Source organism: Typopeltis vanoorti, chromosome 1, assembly GCF_054136105.1.
Source record: "Typopeltis vanoorti isolate ZY-2024b chromosome 1, IOZ_Tvanoo_1.0, whole genome shotgun sequence".
In the NCBI taxonomy this organism is placed as follows: domain Eukaryota; kingdom Metazoa; phylum Arthropoda; class Arachnida; order Uropygi; family Thelyphonidae; genus Typopeltis; species Typopeltis vanoorti.
This window is the reverse complement of record NC_143549.1, coordinates 88,008,951-88,030,470: the sequence shown is the minus strand read 5'-3', so window position 1 is coordinate 88,030,470 and position 21,520 is coordinate 88,008,951. Positions and strand designations below refer to the sequence as shown.

General features: G+C 34.5%; 1 protein-coding gene across 5 annotated transcripts in view; it reads right to left on the bottom strand.

The window, feature by feature from the left end:
• The window catches only part of LOC150110185 (protein fantom-like), a 588,918-nt gene that overhangs the window by 338,524 nt on the left and 228,874 nt on the right, over nucleotides 1-21,520 (bottom strand). For all 5 annotated transcript variants that reach the window (XR_016548253.1, XR_016548255.1, XR_016548256.1 and 2 more), the window contains exons 17-18: nucleotides 5,538-5,735; nucleotides 197-262 (exon numbers count right to left, since the gene is read on the bottom strand). Coding sequence is in view for 2 of the 5 variants with exons in the window: in XM_090391966.1 (XP_090248092.1) it covers nucleotides 197-262; nucleotides 5,538-5,735 (264 nt within the window). In the remaining 3 variants the exon portion in view is untranslated. The remainder of the gene's footprint in view (nucleotides 1-196; nucleotides 263-5,537; nucleotides 5,736-21,520) is intronic.

Below are 21,520 nucleotides of genomic sequence, written 5' to 3'. Positions count from 1 at the left end.
CCCATTTTCTAATATCTTATTTGTATTTCATATTTAATAGTTTATATTTTATTTATTGTTTTATTTATTTTATGTTTATTATTTAATGCATTTTAAAGTTAATAAATTGCATAAAATATATAATATAATATATAATATATTATACAGCATATAATAATTTGAGGCAAATAGCTTTTACATAACTAGAAAAACTTACAACTTGTGCTCCAACTTTATACTGTTTTGTTCCATATGCGATATCATTTAACTGTTTTTCTAGTTTCTAAAATATAATATCAAAAAAAAAATAAATAAATAAAATAGCAGTGGTGCTTATTTTCATGTGTGTGTGTGTGTGTATAAACTAGCATTCATTGTATATATATATATATATATATATAAACTAGCTCACAAATTTAATATTTTGTCAATATTAAATTTGTGAGCAACATCTCCATGCCAGAAATTTTGTGTCTGCCTTTCAAAATACTTTTTTTTTATTAATATAAGTAATGTACAAAGTTTTCTGTACACAGATAACTCACATAAATGATTAATTATTTTGTCCCTCCACCAGGAGACAGTCTATGTAGTTTGTGACAGCCAATTTCTACTATGTAGTCCAGCAAGCCCAATATTGCAAAAATGTGATTAAAACCACTATTAATGTTTTCAATAGAAAATGTGAAACAACCTGAAGGCCATAGCCCAAGAGTGGCTCACTCAGCACTTTTAAGATTTAAATAAGGGGCAGGGGAGAAAAAACATGATCAACAGCAAGTTCATATATTAGTTTCACATGCATGAATTAATTCCACAAGAGGTTCTAAAAACCTACTATAATATGCACTTTTCAACAGCATTACATCATCAAAACAGTAAATAATAATAAAAAATATATATTTATTAACTGGCTTATATTTCACTGGATTTCAAAATTGGCATCTTCAGAAGCAGAAAGTTTTACCACTATGTTACAAAGTATATTATATTTGATTACAAGTATATTATATTTTTGTTTTCAAACTTAAGCACCTGTACACCCCTTGAGGGTACATGGCAGGAATTTGATGATGATGATGAACTTAAGCAAACAAAGTTTACAAGTGAAGTATCTTCATGACTAGTCAATTTGTATATGGAGTCTGTTGTCTCAGTATCCCATAATACAAAAACATTATGGGAAGGGCAACTACTAAGAACTAAGAGGATAGACAAGTTTCAACCTTTAGTGAGGTGAAAATAGTGTTTATCATAAGCTTAGAGCAGCGGTAGTAGTAGTAGTAGAGGGGTACAAGAGAGAGAGTGATAGACATAGGAGAAAGTAAAGATGGATAATAGGAAATGGGAAAAAAGGCCTAGGTTTTTTTACATCTTTTTTTTCTTTTTTTACCAGTCTCATACAACCAAAATACCAATGAAACTACAATACAAAGATGACTGGCACCCAGATGATTAACCTTTTCTAAATTAATTGCCTTGAGTTGGCCTTCTCTGACTTAGATTTCTATCTAGTCATTCCTGCAATTGACCATAAGACTACAGTGAACCAAGAGGATGGAAGAGTGTGGAAAATCTCTCACAATAAGAATAAATGGAATTTTATTTCTCCCTTATAAATTCTGCATAATGCAGGTAGTCGGCATCCTCACAAAAACTTTGTATCCCATAGAATGCTTCTTTTTAAATATAAAATCACTGGATTGAATGACAGAAGTTCAACAACACAATACTGTACATAATTTCAAGTCATTTTCTTGATTTTTAAAACCATGGTTTTTTCTACCTTTCCATTAATGATATTTTGACTCATTAATTATAAAGATCAAAATTCTCTTCAAATGTTGACAGGTGGTTGGAAGGGGAAGAGGAGGGCATTGCAAAAAAATAATTTATTCTGCTGTAAGTAACTGAATCCCCAACATCTTACATAGTCTTAATTAAGGGGATACAAATCCCCTGTTGTTCAACGCCAGTAAGCAAAACTCTAAGATCGAGAACTACGAATCTATGAGTTTCATATATACCGAAAAACTATTGGCGAATCCAAGTGTAAATGACCACTTGGTAGTACAACACCAAGGCAACTCGAAGCAAAGGTGGAGCAAGCTCCCTCACTGTCCTTGATATTTTCTCATAATGTAAAAACACAGCCCCCTAGGGGATGTAATACTGTAATTACATTATGAGGAGAGGTCACTACCCAGACCAGTTTCAACCTTTTTTGAGGTCTCATCAGTGAGTAGGTAGACCTGGAAGATAACAAGGTTTAAGTGAAAAGAACTTACATACCTTTACTATACGAATGCCATAAAGGTGTGTTTGTATATTATAACATAAATTGAAAGCCAAACGGCTATTTTCCTGGCATCCTTAATAATAATTAAGGGGATACAAATCCCTTGTTGTTTAACTGCCAGTAAGCAAAACTCTAAGATCGAGAACTACAAATCTATGAGTTTTATATATACCGAAAAACTATCGGCAAATCCAAGTGCAAATGACCACTTGGTAGTACAACACCAAGGCAACTCGAAGCAAAGGTGGAGCAAGCTCCCTCACTATCCTTGAAAGGTATGTAAGTTCTTTTCACTTAAACCTTGTTATCTTCCAGGTCTACCTACTCACTGATGAGACCTCAAAACAGGTTGAAACCGGTCTGGGTAGTGACCTCTCCTCATAATGTAATTACGGTATTACATTCCCTAGGGGCTGTGTTTTACATTATGAGGAAATATCAAGGATAGTGAGGGAGCTTGCTCCACCTTTGCTTCAAGTTGCCTTGGTGTTGTACTACCAAGTGGTCATTTGCACTTGGATTCGCCGATAGTTTTTCGGTATATATGAAACTCATAGATTCGTAGTTCTCGATCTTAGAGTTTTGCTCACTGGCAGTTGAACAACAAGAGATTTGTATTATCCCCTTAATTATTATTAAGGATGCCAGAAAAATAGTCGTTTGGCTTTCAATTTATCTTACATAGTCTGTTCCAAATATACCTCCTTCTCATCAAAAGCAACATATAGTCGGGGGGGGGGGAGAAATTTAGATATTAATTATCAGTGATATAATTTTAGCATAATTTTAGTCTGGTTTAATTGTGATTGAGTCTGGCATATTTGCTTTTGGAAGTTAATCGCTTTGAAGCACTTTTTCAGAATAATGGTTGATGGAGGCAAAAATGGCAGTAAGAACAAGTTCATCCAGATGCATGGCACAAGAATAGGGTGTGTTGAGTAGTTATGGAATTTATCAAGATGGTTCATTGTAGGGAATGTAATATGTATGAGCAGGTGAACGTAGCAGATGCATTTGTTGAGAGATTAAATAAGAGTGAGGGTCTGTAGAAAATGTGATATGTTAATGAACTGCAGTGATATGAATGAAAGTCAGGAAGTGGAAGTAAATAATACCAAACAAAAGATGAAATGTAGCAATGGGTGTAAGACTAAGAATGATAGCCAAAAGAGCAAGAATGAAAATATACATGTGGAGAATGTGATTGTGAATCCTGAAATTATTAAAAAAGGTGAACCAGGCATAATCATAGAAACAGAATTGCTTGACTATGGAAAGAGAAGGAAGTTTGAGTGATGAAGCAACAATAGGAACAACTATCAGAATGCAAAAATTGAAGAATGAAATGAGGCAGGTACATAATGAAATTAGATGTATAGTGAATATGAATGGAAGACTGTGAAAGAATAAAATGAAAGACAATGTGAGGCACCCAAAAGGAAACAACCTAAAGGCTATAGCCCAAGAGTGGCTCACTCAGTAGCAAATGACTCAAGAATAGTACTATATGGAGATTCTATCAATAAAGGTGTGGTGGATGAGAGGGTGCGAAAGGTATGTTTTCCAGGAAGGAGAATAAACAGGATAATTGAGGCACTGGATATGAGAAGTAAGCATGCAAAGAAGTTAGTGATTGTGGTCGAAACAAATGATCTAGTTGGGCACAGGATATCAGGAGATTAGTGAGAAGAGTGAAAGACCACAGTGTGGTAGGAAGGATAGTTTGTGTATTGCCCAGGTATAACAATGATGAGTTGCAGTGGAGAGAGCAGAGATCTTGGATGAAATGTTAGCAGAAATGTGCAAAGAGAAAGAAGTGCAGTTTGCGAATGTGCAGGATGGGTTTGAGGGACAAATGGAATTGTATAAGAGTGATGAGATAGCATCTAAATGGTTTTGAAATGTTGAAAGGTTGCTGCTGGAAGGAAGTGTAATGAGTGATGCAAATGAGGTATTAGTGGAAGTAAAAGATGATGTGAATGAGCAGGTGAGTGGACCAGGTAAAACGAGGTGGCTGTGAATGAAGAAGAGAATGTGAGAAAAAGAATGCAAGTCAGACAGGAAAACGCAGGGGGCCACGGTGTCAGAGAGTGGATTCTGAAATCAGTAATGAATTCATGTATTTGGATGGTCAGCAAAGGAATGGAACTGCCAGGAATACATGGGAGGTCTGGGGGGGGGGGTATATGGAACAGAAGGTGAGAAGTCACAGATGGAGAGCAGCATGAGTAGGACTAGTTATAACCCAATAAATAAATTATTAAATTTATTTACAAATAGCAAGAGTATCAGAAATAAGGGAGATGAAATTGTTGCAATGATTTAGTTTGTGTGCGTGAAAATAGTTGGAATAAGTAAAACACGAGAGCCTCCATAGCTCAGTTGGTATAGACGAAGCCCTTTGGTTGGAAAGACCTGGGTTTGATTCCCATCCAAGACATGAGGAACCTTTATCTGGTCTCTTTCAACTAAAGGTGAGTTAACCAGTTTCATACGGAAGCGGAGGTTTTTTCTCCCAGTAACTTGAGTTTTTTATCCCTCAAAATAGGCAAACCGGTCCCGTGAACACACACACAGCTGCAGTCAAAAATATATTTACGGCAAGGAAGGCAATTGGAAACCATCTGGCTTCATAATCATCTGCCTGGTATAGTAGCATATTGCTTCCCCACCAGCCATAAGACTGAAGGGAAAATACAAAAACATAAAATACAAGTAAAACATGGTTGGATGGGAATGGCATCTTGACAGGAATAGAAATGGAGAACAGGCAGAAGCATTAGCAAGGTCATTTCTACCTGACCTTGCTAATGCTTCTGCCTGGTATCTCCACTTGGGCCTGGCTCCCACTAAAGAGACCTCAATAAAGGTCAAAACTAGTCTGGGTAGTAGCCCTTCCCTTAATGCTTAACATTATACATATCTGCAAAGATGTGTTTTGCATTATGGGGGATACTGAGATAGGAGTGATGTTAGCTTCCTCCAACTTTGCAATGAGTTGACCCAGTGTTGTACCACCTTACCCCAGTCCTGAAGATACTTTCAGGTGCAAACTTTGTTTGCTCACACTTGGATAAAGGATTAAACTAAATTTATTATTTCCTATTCAATAAGTTAATGCCATAAAAAACAATCAATAGAGTACATTTTAAAGAAATTATATGTACAGAGTTTTGGTATAACATTATAAGTAAAAAAAAAAAAAATTAAATTAAATTAAAAAATAAAAACTTAAATCTAAAATATCGACACCACTAACCTTTATTCGTGCAGCTCTAATATCAAGTAACTGTGCATATTCTTCTAATCTAGTTTGGTATTCTTTTTCTGTTTGATTGGCTTTTTCTCTGACAACTTCAATTTCTGCTTGACAATCTTTGTTAAGTTTATGTTGAAGAAGTAGCATGTTACGCGTCTTTTCAAGCTCTGATATAGTTTCTGCATGTTCTGCTTGAGCCTATTTGGAAAACAAATTCTACAATATTTAATAACTTATAGTTCTCTATATATTCCCTACATTCTCCTTATTTCTCTCCATTTAGAGAAAAAAAAGTATGGTATCAGGAAGGAATGACACTGTTAGTAATTAAGTGAGCAGAGCTAATCTAAGGTTTTATGTTCTCTAAAACAGAATGAGAAATGAAAGGTTAACAAAACAGTGTTTCATGCACTGTTTTGTTAACCTTTACACGATAGCAGGAAAAGAAGACCCTGAGGAAGACCAAGATCCAAGTGGATTCATGCAATTAGAAGTATGTTAAAAAGGCCAGAATATATGCTCTAACAATATTGGAATCTTGACAAAGAACAAACTAATCCAGAGTAAAATTTTAGTAATGTACATTTAATCATGGAATCTTAGTATACTATTTTGTATACCCTTTGAGGGTGTATATATATATATATAATTTGATAATGTTATATTCAAAAGGAAAAAAACAATTGAGAAAAATTTAAAAGTTTAACTTTTAAACTTTTGTTTGTTGCTGACTTATGAAAAAACAAAGACTTATCTTCAGCCAAATTATAGTTTACAAACATATATAAGTTTAATCAAAAAACCACATATACATTTTTAAAATTCACTTCATTTAAAATTGCTACCATTTCCTGGAATACAGTTTTCAGAATGCTTATACAATACTATGCAACCTTCTTTTAGGCTTCAATTATAAATTCATAAATGTGCACTTGAGATTCAGGGCAAATTATTATAATCAACAGTTCTCCATTATATTATTTTTATAATTATGCCAATTATAACTGTGTTCTGCTCTAAATATTTTACAAAAAAGGAATATTTGAAAGATGAGATTATTATTACTATAAAAAAAAAAGTGCAGTATACAAATATCAATTTAAATTCTAGCATGCAGGATAGGATACACAATATTAATAAGTTTTTTCTTCTTTCCTTTCACGTGTCCTTGTAACAGTGCTCAGAAATCTGTAGTGTTTACACTTTAGTTGTGCTAAAAATGTTGAGGATGAAATTATCATATTTATGAGAGAAATGTTTTTAATAACTGAGGATGAATGATTTGAAAATGGTCGTTCTGCTATGGTTGCACTCATAGTCCTGTAATCTTCCAACATGTTTTATGTAAAGTATTTAATGCTGCTGACTTCATTTTCATATTTTCACTTATGTATTTGCTATTGCTACAGATTTTCCTGATTACATGCAGCAAGCTACTTTGCATTGGTAAGGAATTTTGTAGACACTAATAAAGATATCTTCTCTCTAAGCTACTACCTCACAGACTTCCTAATAAGCAGGGGGAGTGGTCTCACCTAGGGTGATTAAATTCACTTATCTAACATTTAGAAGTCTGCAGGCAATATTTGATAGTTTTTATGATACTGTTAGATGCATTCTGTATATGTGGAATGGTGAGGAATTTAGAATTTTTTCCGAGGCCTATTTTTTAAGGAAAAGTGGTATTAGGTTGCAAGATGATTGTCATTTTCTATTTATTTATTTTGTTTTTAATTTTGGAGATATAACAATTAGCTATGAGACTCATGTTAATGTAGTGAATAACACGAGTTATTGTCAATACTGTGAAGATTGGTTTTAGGCTAAGATTCCAGGCTATTTTAGTAATATATTGGGTAGGGATTATAATCTTAAGTTCCTGCTTAACATCAGAGTTCCATAACTCTGAAAGTATTAATATGATTTTAATTTTAATATCATTACTCCATGGGATTTGCATATTGATGATTTAATTCTATAATAAGTGATGTTTGATAAAAATTATTACCATATTTGTATTTTTCTGGCTATAGCACAAATTTTGTAGATTCCTGTTCTACAAATAGATTGCAGTATGCATAAACAGGTAATATAAAAATATATATATATATATATATTTTTGGTCTCTTTTCTATATGTTGTTGATGTAGAGAGTAGGTCATTTATGTAAATGAGAAAGTGTGTGTAGATGATGATAGGAAAGAGCCATGGTACTCCTGCATTTTTGGTGAAGCTTGTAAGAGAAGGAGCCATCTATTCTGTTGTGTTTCTTTTCTATGTATATGTATTAATCCCATATACACATGGGAGGTCATAGGACCTATAAGCACAACAGCGTTATGTCTAGGGATGTGTAAGTAAAGACTCAAAAGTTTAAGGACTTTTTTTTTAAGAGATGCAGGATGTAGTTTTTGGAAATAACTCTTGCAATAGGCTATTGCAGAGGAGTGAGGTGGATGGAATAAAAGAGGAAGAAGAAAAGTAGGTTTGCTGTTCTTGTATTAGTAAGTGCAATAGAAAGTAGAGGAATGATGGTTGCCAGTGTTATGTCGTTGCTTTTTCTTATAATCTTCTTTCGTTATAAATTTGCCTCTCTACAATAACTACAAGACTCTTCCAAGAATTTTCTGACTTTAATATCTATATCACTTCTTATGTACTCACTCTATAAGGAAGGCAAATTCTATATCTCTGGCCGATTCCTAGATTAGTCACATGCTTACCCTAACCATTAAAGGTTATTCCTTAATTTAGAATGAATCCTTTAAATTTCTATCTGGGGGCTATCTCCTTTTCAGATATTGACAAATTTATTTTTTTATGTTGCGCCAGCCAATATCTTAGGATAGAGGGGACTCTTATTCAGGGAGACCTTCCCAGATTTTGATGCACAGTGGGGAATAAATCTAGTACTTAAACTCATTAACTAAACACTCTACTACGGCTATGTGAATTCTAGTTTGCAGTCGTAACCTCTATAACAACATAATATACTTTTCTTTCAATCCCCCCCCCCCCCCGCTATGGTTCAGATTAATGAGTGAGTGGTAGTTTTAATTCATATCATAGGCAAAACTCGGATATAAGAGACAAAATATATTTATTGGAATCTTAAGACACATACAACTAGACATATCTCACATTCAGTTAGTTTAATGTCATGCTAAATCAATCTACATCAAGCAATTAAGCACTCTAATACATGAGCAATAAATCCTTCTCTTAAATTAAATATTAAATACACACAATATACATACTATATACTTCTAATCAATATTCTATCTACTATATTAGTCTCTCACAATCATCTATAATCATTCCAGACAATTTGTCTTATGGAAATTAGCCACTGATAAATAATCACTTAAAGTTTTCTAATACTGTCCATACTCGATCATTACATTACAATTTTCTTTCCTCTTAACTAATATACAACAAATTTCTGTACATTATCATCTCTTGGCAAGGTTACTGGGTTCGTCCATTCTGTTCACAGCTTTGTCTAATACAGCTTGAATCCTTCCTTTGGCTTTCGCCCACGTGGTCACTTATGGCGGTCACATGATCTGGCCTTTCCGAACGGCTGGCGATATGCCTGCTCTGATCTCGCACCATTGCCGCTTGTTCTCATCAGCATTGCCGGATCTTTGGTCGCGGTCAGCTATTCTGCTCTGAGGAGATAGCTAGCCAGGACTCTGGAACTACGGATACCAACACATAACATCCAAGGGCGATCCAGAATCCATCAGGAGATGAGAGAGAGAGGCCCAACATCCAAGAAATCAGGAACCAGGAACACAGCAAAAAAAGTCCTGAGAAAGGGGAGCAAACCCCTTTTATTGTGCACCCTTGGCGCCCTCTCTCTCTCTGTTACTTTCTTCCGCACTTATCTTCTCGCCTAGTGTCTTCCGGGAAAAGCGAACGAGCATTGCTTTCCTTGTAAATGCTTTTGCCTCAAGCCACATGTTCAACTGGACGGTTCGCACGCGACCTTTGGACTCGTTTACATCTTATCATGCCACTCACATTACACAGAATATTCTCTTTTAACTACATTTTTCGCACTAAATTCTTTACATGATTTTGGATAGAAAAGATTAATTTTATAACTTTACATTAAAGCATTTATAGCCTTACTTACAGTTAATATATATAATTTCTTTCTGCTCAAGTAAGTTTTCTCCTTGTAGACTTTTAGACTTGTAAGATCTTGAATGAATAGTTTCTTTTAAAAGTTCTCCATTCAAGATCCAACACCAGTTCAGTGGAGCAATGACCATTGAAGTACCTGAAGAATAGATACAGAGTTGAAACAATGCACCTCTCAAATGAAGATTGAAGTGAATCTGTAAAAGAGGGATCTTCAAACTGCTCTCCTCTGGAAAGCATCAAGAATTTTAAGATGTTTTAGGTGCTCCCCAAACTTATGAGCAGTATTCTAAGTACAGGAAGATTTAGGATTTGTATATAGTTAAGACTGTTGGGTATAAAATAGCATCTTGAATGAAACAGAATGCCTAGTTTTATGTATGCTGAGGAGGCTACTGATGTGATGTGTTTGTGTCAAGAAAGACTAGAGGTGGTTGTTAAGCCAAGCAGAGAGATTAGATTTGATTGTGTCTGGTGATTTGTGTATTACTGAGGGTAAAGAAAGGGGAGCTGAGATTTCTTTTGCAAGAGAAGAGGCGAGACTGAGTTTTGGTGGCATTGAAAATGACCAGATTGTCCTTGTCCCATTGAAGGATAGTACGTAGATCAATTTAAAGCATTAGCTGTAGATGATTTTGACGATTAGGATATCTGCACACTGCATGGTTTGTGAAATGAGCAGCATGAATGAAGAATACTATCATCTGGCCAAGCTGTGGATGGTGAGAGTAGGTCCTTTATGTAAATGAAGAAGCATAGGATACTCCTGCATTGGGGTGAAACTTGGAGAGAAAATGTGCCATCAACCATCACATACAGTGAACAATAAGAGAGGAAGCTAGCAACCCAATTACAGAGGGTAGCAAGTAGACCAAGAAATGGCAGTTGGTTTAACAGGCCTCGATGCCAGACATGATCAAAAGCACTGGAAATGTCAAGGGCAATAGCACAAGTTTTGCCAAACCTTTCCGTTGCAAATGTCCAGTAGTAAATGATGTAAGCTAAGAGGTCAGCTATGCATCTTATATTGGTTGCTGATTAATCGATGGGTCTCTAGGTAGTGGAGAAGTTGACTAATGATGACTTCCTCCATTATTTTGGAGTGGTCTGAGTTGATAGCAACTGGTTGCCAGTTTGATGCAAGAATTCCATCTCACTTTTTTGGATATATATGCTGAATATATACATCATCATCATCAAATTCCTGACATATAACCTTAAGGGGGGGGGGGGGGAGTATAGGATATTATGATGGTACTACATAAGGAACTTCATCATTACAAACTTCCTATCAACAATTTTTCTCCAAATCAATCTGTTATCTATTAAGACTCCAACATTATCAGATCTTATATTTCTGTCTTCTAAGGCAATTTTTACTGTATCAATCCATCTATATCTTGGTTTTCCTCTAGGTCTTTTTCCTGCCAACCTGGCAGAGAACACTTATTTTGCTAATCTTTCATTTCCCATTCTGTATAAGTGACCATACCACCTGTTATTAGCTCTGCTTATACATTCCTGAATGCTAACAATGGCAAGTTCTTTCGTAATATCCTCGCTTTTTAATATGATATTGCCACTGATGCCATCTCTTGATGCCCCTAATCTTTCTCAGGATTCTCACATCTGGTCTCTAGTCTTTGGTCAAGTTTTATTTCTAACCCAGTTCTAAGATGCATAAGTTAAAATTGGTTTGAACACTGTCTTGTATACAGTTAATTTAATGTTTTGACTAATTTCTCTCTTATTCCATATAAATTTATTCAGTTGACTTCCTACCATACAGGCTTTGTTGATTCTGTTGTCTATTTCCATATTTAATGTATCGTCTTCATTAAAAATTGTGCCTAAATAGCTGATATGTTTTACTTGCTCTATAGGCTCTTTCTTCACAATGCAGTCGATATTTTCAATGGTTCTGTATATTTTCTTTGTCTTGTTATTACTGATTTTCATACCAAATTTATCACAAGATTTATTCGATGTAGTCAGGGAACCTTGCAGATTTGTACTGTATTTATTTAAAAGTATAACATCATCTGCATAAAGTAACGAGCTGAGATTAACATCTCCAATTTTGATATCAGGTTTAATACCACTTTCCTTCATAATGCGATCCATATAGATCAAGAATAACAGAGGGGATAATGCACATCCTTGTCTGACAAAAGATTTAATATCAAACCATCTTCCTGTACTTCCTTCAATTCTAACTGTTGACTTATAACTCAAACAGAGACTAAGTATTGCTTGATATAATGTCCCACTGACAACATATAACTGTAGTATTATGAATAGCTTTTCTGTTGGCACCATGTCAAATGCCTTTTGGAGATCTACAAAACTTAAATACAGATCTTTGTTATAATTCCACAATTTCTCAACTATTTGTCGTAAATGAAAATCCTGATACTGACAGCCTCTATTAGGTCTGAATTCATCTTGTTCTTCACCAAGCTTCCCTTCTACAATCCTTCTCAACTGTTTCTCAAGTATACTTGCATAAATCTTAAGAGGAACACTCAGTAGGGAAATATCTCTGTAATTCTCACATTCAGTTTTATTTCCCTTTTTGTATATGGGTACTATGAGAACTCTACTCCAAACATCTGGAATTCGTCCCTCTGTCCAAGGTCTTCTGAACTATGCAATGCAGCCACTGTAAGACTTTTATACCACCATACTTCAGCATTTCTGGTCGAATATCATCTACTCCTGCTGCCTTTCCACATTTCAAGCCTTTGATGGCTTTTTCTACTCCAAGTATGGATGTGTATTCCTGACTGCATGCCTGTTGAGTGTTTTTACCACTGTGTTATCACTGCTTGTTTCATTTAGCAATTTTTCGAAGTAATTACTCCATACTTCAAGGATATCTTTTTCTCCTGTTTTCATGTCACCTTTATCATCTCTAACTCCTTTTACAGCACTCTTTCCTATATTTCTAAGCTTCTTCAACAACCTCCAGAATATCTTACCACCTTCTTGATATTTATTTTCCATGTTCTTGCCAAAGTCCTCCCATGACTTTGGCAAGAACTTTTTAGCTAGTTTAGCTAGTTTTACACAATGTTTCGCTTTCTTACATTTGTCTCTGTATTCTCTAAGAGCACGAGCAGACTTATTTGCCAGGAACTATTCATATGCTTTCTTCTTTTCCTTCACTGACTCATTAATTTCCAGTGTCCACCATGGAGCTCTGATTTTTCTATACTTGCAAACAACCTCATCACATGCCTCTCTGGCTGAATCAATCAGTTTTCTTCAGGGCTTGCCAGTGAATCTTCAAGGGTTGGTGCTGTTCTCAAACTCTTTCATTTCTTCTTTGAATAATGTTTGTGTATTTTAGTCTACAGTTCACATCTGAAAGCTGTTCAATTCGGTTTAAAACTTTCTTACATTTTGAATTTCATATTGAATTTCAATATGAAATTCAATTTTATCCTGCTCAAGACTAAATGGTAATCACCACCTCCAATTTCAAATCCTCTGTACAATCTAATGTCCTGCACAGTTATAAAACATAACTATCAACAATAACATAATCAATAAGACTTTTCTTATTCCTTGCCTCTTCTCTCCGTGTGAATTTATGCACAATTTTATGTTGGTACATTGTGTTAGTAATAACCAGTCCATGTCCTGAGCAGAAATCCAACAGGTATTTGCCATTATTATTAGCTTTGCTCTTTTCTCCAAATTTTCCCAAAATATTTTTGTATGTCAGACAATCATTTCCTACTCTGCTATTTAGATCTCTAACAAGGACCAACTTTTCCTGTTTCATTGTGTCAGTTGCCTTATCTAAAGCCTCAAAAATTTCTCCACTTCTACCTTAGTAGAACTTTCTGTGTGACCATAGGCACAAATAAGTCTAATTGTCCAGTTTCCCATTCTCATATTTGCCAACATCACTCTACTTGATATTGCCTGCCATTTAAGAAGATTAGCCTCATATTTAATGTTGAATAGTATAGCCACTCCTTCTTTTCCCTAATTGTTATTGCCTGAATATAACATTTTGTATTTATTGCTTAGAAAGATGTCACCAGTTTTGTCTTTTTTTGTTGTCACCCCCTATTATAGTGATCTGTACTTATCCAATTCCTCAGCCAGCTCCATTTCTTTTGCCATTCAGGCTTCTTATGTTGATAGCACTGATTTTGAACTCTGGTGATGTTGATTTGGGGGAAGTGTTTCAAGATTTGTTTCAGTAGCTGACTTTTCACTGTTCACCCGGGTTCTCTGGCGAAAACAATGGGGCCTTGTTTAACCAGGTGAACACCCCAGCCAGCATGAAATTTTGTCATGTTGTACCATCAATTTATTTGTGGTTTTAAGTCAATAAAAATACAATTTGGTCAGCTAAATCTCAAATTTCCAGCTCATCCTCATTCATTCAGTATCCAGGTAGGTATCTGGATAGTTCACTAAAAACAATTTATCAAAAGACAATTTAACAAACGATAATTTACCGTAAAACAATTCATCGAAAATCAGTTCTTCGAACAACAGTTAATCGAAAAAGCAATTAATTGAGAGGCAATTCCCCGAAAAAGCAATTCACCGATCAGCAGTTAATCAGAAACACAATTTGTCGAAACGCAATTGATCAAAAAATCACAATTTCTCTAAATGCAATTGATCGAAAAATCAAAATTCATTAAAAATACAGTTCACCGAAAAATTAATTATAAGCCATGTGTAGTTAAGATATGTGTGGCAATTTTTTGTTTTGGATATGAAGGATCATTAACTAGCTATACTGGTTGCAGTGAATGATAACCACTGAGGCAGATATAGTAGAGATGTAAATGACCATTTCATAAAGGTATTTCATTCTCGTGTAAATAACATCCTGCAAAACTTCATGTCAGTTGGGAGGGAGGAGGAACACTGATGGTGAGTGAATTTGAGGTATACATGAGGAATTGAGTAAACTCAATGTCAATTGGAATGTGAGACTTGTTGATATATCACCATGTGTTTTGAGAGAATGTTTCAAAGAGCTAACAAAAGGCTTTAATTTACCTCTTTAACATGAGTCTTTTCCCAAGTTCCAAAGGAGGGGAAAGAGGAGAAAATTGTTCCTCTTCATAAAGTGAGCTTTATGGTTTCGAATTACAAGCCAATCTGTTTTTCTTGAGTTATGGTTAATTTATTAGAGAGGCTAGTGAGGACCAGGATTCAGAATTAGGTAGAAGATAACAATATTCTCTTTGATGAACAGCATAGGTTTACTACAGGAAAATCGTGCTTTAGCAGTCACATTATTTATTATAACAGGGAGACAGGTGAATTGGGAAAATGGGATGCATACACAGTGGTATATTTAGATTTTGCTAAATCCTTTAATAGCTTGCTGCATAATAAGCTGGTAATTAAAGTGGAACAGATAGATTTAGATAATACATTAGTGCACTCAACTGGAGATCGGCTGTCCGATACCTATCAGCAAGTTGGGTATGGGGATGCAATATCCATTATTATTATTATTACTAGTAGTAATATGTGACATCAGTACCGCAATTAATATGGGATGAATTGTACTCAGATTCGGTATTTGAAACTTTTAAAAAAATTGTTGAACCGTTCCAGTTTTCAGTTCAGCTATATTCAGAGCTACAAAAGAAACAATAACTCTCTAAATTAGCAGAATTTTCAGAAGTTGTCGGTACAAGAAGCTATCTGAACGGTTCAGTTTTAGTTCCAAGTGGATCACTTTTATCATAACATTTTCATAAAGAAGTTTTGAAATGATACTAGCAGTTCCACTCTGGCTGGATGAAATTTAATAAAATTTTACAGTTAAGATGTATATTAAAGTTTTAATTTCAGTCATACTACTGTTATTGTGACCAATTTTGGTTGAAGGAAATTTTTTCTCTACAGATAAATCGCTATCTGTACAATGAAGCAGTGTGTGCACTTACATAAAATGTTCTAAAATGCAAAAAGAATTATGTTTCGATGAACACTTCCATATGTTGTCTATATCTTGAGTAACATTAGATATTGTTACTGAACACTTTTAAACAATAGTTTGCAAGAAAAATTACTTTTCGATGAATTATGAAAGAATTCATTAAAAAAATGTTGTTGAATTGTTATTTCAATTAATTGCATTTTTGATTAATTGCCATTCGATGGATTGTTCATTAGATGAATTTTCCTTCTTTTCCCTGATTGTTATTGCCTGAATATAACATTTTGTATTCATTGCTTGGAAAGATGTCACCAGTTTTGTGTTTTTTTGTTTCAGTCACCCCTATTATATTGATCTGTACTTATCCAATTCCTCAGCCAGCTCCATTTCTTTTGCCATTCAGGCTTCTTATGTTGATAGCACTGATTTTGAACTCTGGTGATGTGGAGTTGTGGGAAGTGTTTCAAGATTTGTTTCAGTAGCAAATTGCGATTCTTAAATTGTTGTTCGATGAATTGTCATTCGATAAATTGCATTCAATAAACCGTCTTTCAATTAACTGTTTTTTGACAAATTTTCATGGAACCATCCAGGTAGATACCTAACAGGGTGCACCATGAAAAGGTGATGATTGGACATTAGGTCAGAAGCCCTGGTCAGTTTTCTGCATTCCTTTAAAGGTAATATGGAGGTCTCATCTCAGTTATACAGCTTTGACCCTTAAGCACCCTTGATACATACAGGGTGTTCGGGATAAATTTGACAGTTTCGTAAGGAAAAAGAAAATCTTCTTTGTATCTATTAAATTTAATGAATTGACAAAAAAACATTACAGGCAGAGTTAATTACAATACTATCAACAAGATTTACTCAAAATAACCACCATTAGCATCGATCACAGCTTCAATTCTGCTTCGGAACCTCGAACAAGCTGATGCTACAGTCTCCCTGGGAAGGGCCGCAAAAACTGTTTTAATTTTATCCATTAACTGGGCTTTTGTATTACTGGAAGTGCGATTGGTGTCTTTTTCAACTGCGCCCCATACAAAATAATCCATGGGGTTAAGGTCTGGGGAGTTTGGAGGCCAAACATTTGGACTGGTGAAGTCGTAGAAATTTTCAGACAACCATTTTTGACTTTTCCCAGAGGTGTGGCAAGGGGCCGAATCCTGCTGCCATACATACGGCCTACCATTGGCTACCCTTGTTATCCAGGGCTTGACTACAGTTAGCAACTCCACGAACAAAGCCCAAATTCCAATGCCAGGGTTCTTCAACACCTGTTCCTGCAGATTTGCGAGGAATTCTGCTGTACGAACGCAATCAGATCGTCTACTAGGGATCTTTCTTCTTGCTACATCCTCGTAGTCACCATTGCAAGTCTCTAGTTCATGCCTGATTGTTTTTACTGTATTCAGGGAGCATTGGGCAGCAGTCGTAATATCCTTATTTTGATGGCGGGGCGCGAATCATCATGATACAAGTTATTCTCTTCCATGATTCAGGTGGGTTCCAGCTATCCATCCTTTCTGACATCTTGTATATGAATGAAGAAGGGTCCAAACTTTTAAATGAAGAGAAGTGTGTGTTAATACATGTAACTTACGGAAAAATATAATTAATTATAAATATGTCAAATTTATCCCGAACACCCTGTACATATATATATTTTATGTTGCTCCTCTCTGCAAAATGTTATTTGCAAACCTATACTACATTCTGTACTGTGGGTGGACTAACAATTTTTTTTGCTATTTTTATCAATTTTATATATATATATATATATATATATATATATTTTTTTTTTTTTTTTTTATTATTATTATTTTTTTTTTTTCATAGTCGAGAAACCCTGATCTAGAGACTAGACATGGAACTTTTTCAAGCTATCCAGACCTCCAATGAGTGGGGAGATGGTTTAACACCAGATGATGAAATTTATCTCCCACTATAGACAATCACAAACATCCGTGTCCATGGCAGGATTCAAACCCACAGCCTGCTGGTTGGAGAGCAGGTTCACTAGCCAATCAGCCAACCAAATAGTAATAATAATAATAATAAACAGTGTATAATATCCTGTAGAGATATTATACACTGTTTATTATTAACACAAAATGGGTGCTAGCTCTGGTGCACAATGTTCTTAGTGCCCAAGTTATTTAGTAATTTTCTGATGTCTAGTTGTTGAAAAACTACAGGAGGCATATGGTGCTCAGATTCTGGTATGGTAGGAGGTGATTTCCCTTGGGCATAATTGAATGAAGTAACAGTGGTACAATCAGGATGAGAAAGAGAGGTCAAAGTGCAGGTGAGTAAAAGTTGTAACCAATGGCTTTAGCAAGGGATCAGAAGGCATGGCTTCCGTATGGACAGGAGGCAAGTTTTCTGCTATTGGTCTTTATGACTGCTTTGCATTTGTTATGCACTATGGTATAGGCAAGGTATGAAACTGGGGTTCTTGATGTGAGCAACCTGCAGTAAGCTGAATTTTTATTTCTTCGACTGCTCTCATATGTTTTCTGTTGAACCAGGGCTTGGAAAGCAGACAAGAATTCTGGATAAAATGGGGAATGAAGACCTTCATGCAGGTAAGAATAATTTCTGTGACTCAATTTATTTAGCACATTATTAAAGTAAATGAAGTAAAACCTTGCTGCTAAAAAAGAGTGACATTAATAACATCAACATCAAAAATAGATTGAAATAATTCCAAATTAAGGTTTAATTTTTTTTATATGGAAAATCACTACAGATGTTTTATGTAAATCCACTTTAGACCCAGATAAGGAGAGAGAGAGAGAGAGGATAGTCACTGAATATTTTCTATAATAAGTTTGATTCTGCATGTGGAATTTCCAGTTACAGTATATAAAGCAATGCAGTAGTCTAGAAAGAAAATTGAGGTAGGTAAGAGTTTACCCAGTGAGTGTTGTTTGTACATCATTCACTGTTTACTTTAATTCTATGAGAAGGACAGTATCTAATATTCTACAAGAAAGCATTCTATATAAAACCATGTTCAAATCTAAATAATTACAAAATCATAAAATCTATGTGTCATAATGATATATAATATCAGAATATCTGAATAGTTAATATAATAAGGAGTACAGTGGATAAATAAGAAATGCTGTATAGAAATATACTTTTTCTGAAAAATAATAAAAAACATCCAAAAAAGCAAACAAATTATCTGTTGATGCCCTTGTAATGTCTATGCAGATTGGAAAGCAATAAAACTACTTATTTTATTTTATTACTGCACAGAGTTGGTAATGAGTCACCAGTTCACACAATATAAGAAGGTACTGGAAAGATTTGAAGTAGTTCATAATTTGTTCAACTGACATGGTCTGAAGTTAATGATTTGAAACTTGAGATGCAAGTAAGAGACATTATAATAATAATAAATAAATATGGATGTCATGGGCATAAATATATTATTTATTTTCATAGAATTTTTGATTATGTTTGATACCAGTTTCAATACAGTAGAAATAGATAAACATAAAAAATGAACAATTAAATTGCAAGTGCATGATATTATATGTGCTTTCAATTTAATTGTTAATTTTTTATGTTTATTGCTTTGTACTGTATCAAAAATGGCTATGAAACATAGCTGAAAATACATAATATATTTATGTAAGTGACTTCCAGATTTATTTATTATTACTATAATGGTCTGAAGTAATTTATCTGATATAATTCTGTAACCACCTTGTTAAGAAACAACATACATAACTCTACTTTGATATCACGTGATATAAAGAAAAAGAAAATACAATGATCTCTCAATTATCCAACTCTCAAATAACCAAACTCTCGTGTTAAGGTTTATACTGAAAACAGCACAATGAAAATCTGCAGCTGATTAAAAAAAAAAAAAAAAGGTCATGTTTGTATTTGCTGTAGTGAGGAATAGTATCTTTTTATTTTTTATTAAGTTGATTCTGTGCAAGAATCCAAAGTATAGTCAGCTAGACATGGCTGACCATAACTGTAGCAGAAGATATATTTCTGGTGTTCTTCAAGATGAATGATGGCTGATCTTCCAGTTTGAATATAAGAAAACAGATTACAAGAACAAGGAACTATGTATATACCTGGAACTGGGGAGAGGTGATTAGGAGAGCAGATATGGGCAGCCAGCTTCAAACAGAGTTTGAAAACAGTAAAGTGGTTATATTTCTTTAAAGTTCTGGCTACTTTTTCTGAGGTGTCCCAGATAGAGAGAATAGCAATAGCATTAATGCAATAGATACATTGAGATGGATAGGAGATGAAGGGAGGAAAAGTATTCTGTTAATTTTATCAGCATTGTAGCTATTAAATAAGAAAAGGTGTGATTAATAAAGAGTTCAGCTGTGAGAGAAGTTCAGTTAGAAGAGATGTTGGTGGCTCTGTTAACTACAGTTTTTATGATACATGTTGGAAGTGGGGGATAATGGAAAAGTTTGTGAATTTATCTATTTATGTAGGTAGGTTTCCTGGAAACTAAAAAAAGAAAGAAAGGAGGACTGGTTTGGGAGATGTGTGATTAAAGCATCTAGAAATGATAAGACTATTGTTATTTTCATTTTTCTATAGCAAACTAGATTCAGGGTTGATGGCTATTGAGGTGGAGGAGGAGGAATTAATTATGTAGCCAAATAGAGAACATATTTTTAATGTATCTTAGCTAGACAGAAAGTATGAGAACAAGAATCCAACAGATGTTTAAGTGTTGGACGTTATTCATAACTTATTTTAGCAGTATTACAGCACCAAATGAACTAAATTATAAAAAAAAGATGTTTATTAACTGGCTTATATTTTGCTGGATTGCAAATCAGCATCTTCAGAGCAAAACAATGTGCTACAGTTTACACGTGATAATGAGTAAGTGAAGCAATTCATACTGTAACTGACTGTTGTCAATGTACAATTTCCTTTGTTCTGTATCCCACAATCTCCCTGGTGTTATTTCCTGTAATTTCTTTCATTTCTCACAATTTATTTTGTTTTATTTCTGGTGATGTCCATTGATCTCGGGATTTCCTTTATTCTATTTTCTACAATTTTCTTTGTTATGCCTTTCACAATTCCTTTTGTATGATTTCTCATGACTAATTTTATTTCTTGTGATTTCTTTTGTTCTATTTCTAGATAACTCCTTTGTTCTGCTTTCTGAGATTTTCTTTCTTATTTTTTGGCAATTCCCTTTGTGTTATTTCCCCACATTTTTTTTTCTCTCTCTCTCTCTCTCGTGATTTCCTTTGTTTTGGGACAGAGTGAGGGAGGATTAGTATTTTTTTCTAACTTCATTATGGTGAACTTTGAGTTTTGGCAAATTACATCTCTGGTCCCTACTGGTTTGCTATAGTAATCATTTATCACTATAGCAAACTACAGTTTATCTACTAGTTAGGACTAGTTGTTTGGCAAGTTCAAAATGAAGAGGGGGGGGGGGGGAGTCAGTGACATCTGCTATTTAGAAGAAAGATTGATCACAACATTGAAAAAACAGAAATATGCAGTTGAGAATTAGTACTACAAAGGTTGTCATTTCTTGATGTGCTAGTTCGTTATTCAGAAATTCTTTATGAGAAGATTTATCAGAAAGGATGCTCCAGAGTTCTTGGTTCAAATTGAAAATACATCACTGTGACAGTGATATAAAATAGTTAACAGAAATGTGAAATATTGGAACCATTGACTGTATTTAATTCTTTCAGTGTACTATTTTAACTCCAGCTAAAGTGTAAACTTTAGCTTTAACCAGGAAACATGATAGCAAACCCTCAATTAATGTCCTTGAATAGGTCAGCATATCACTGAGTGCTGGAACAGTATTATGTACCATATCTTAGTTTAACTGACCAGCAAACCATCATTTTAATATACGTGTTTAGATAATAGA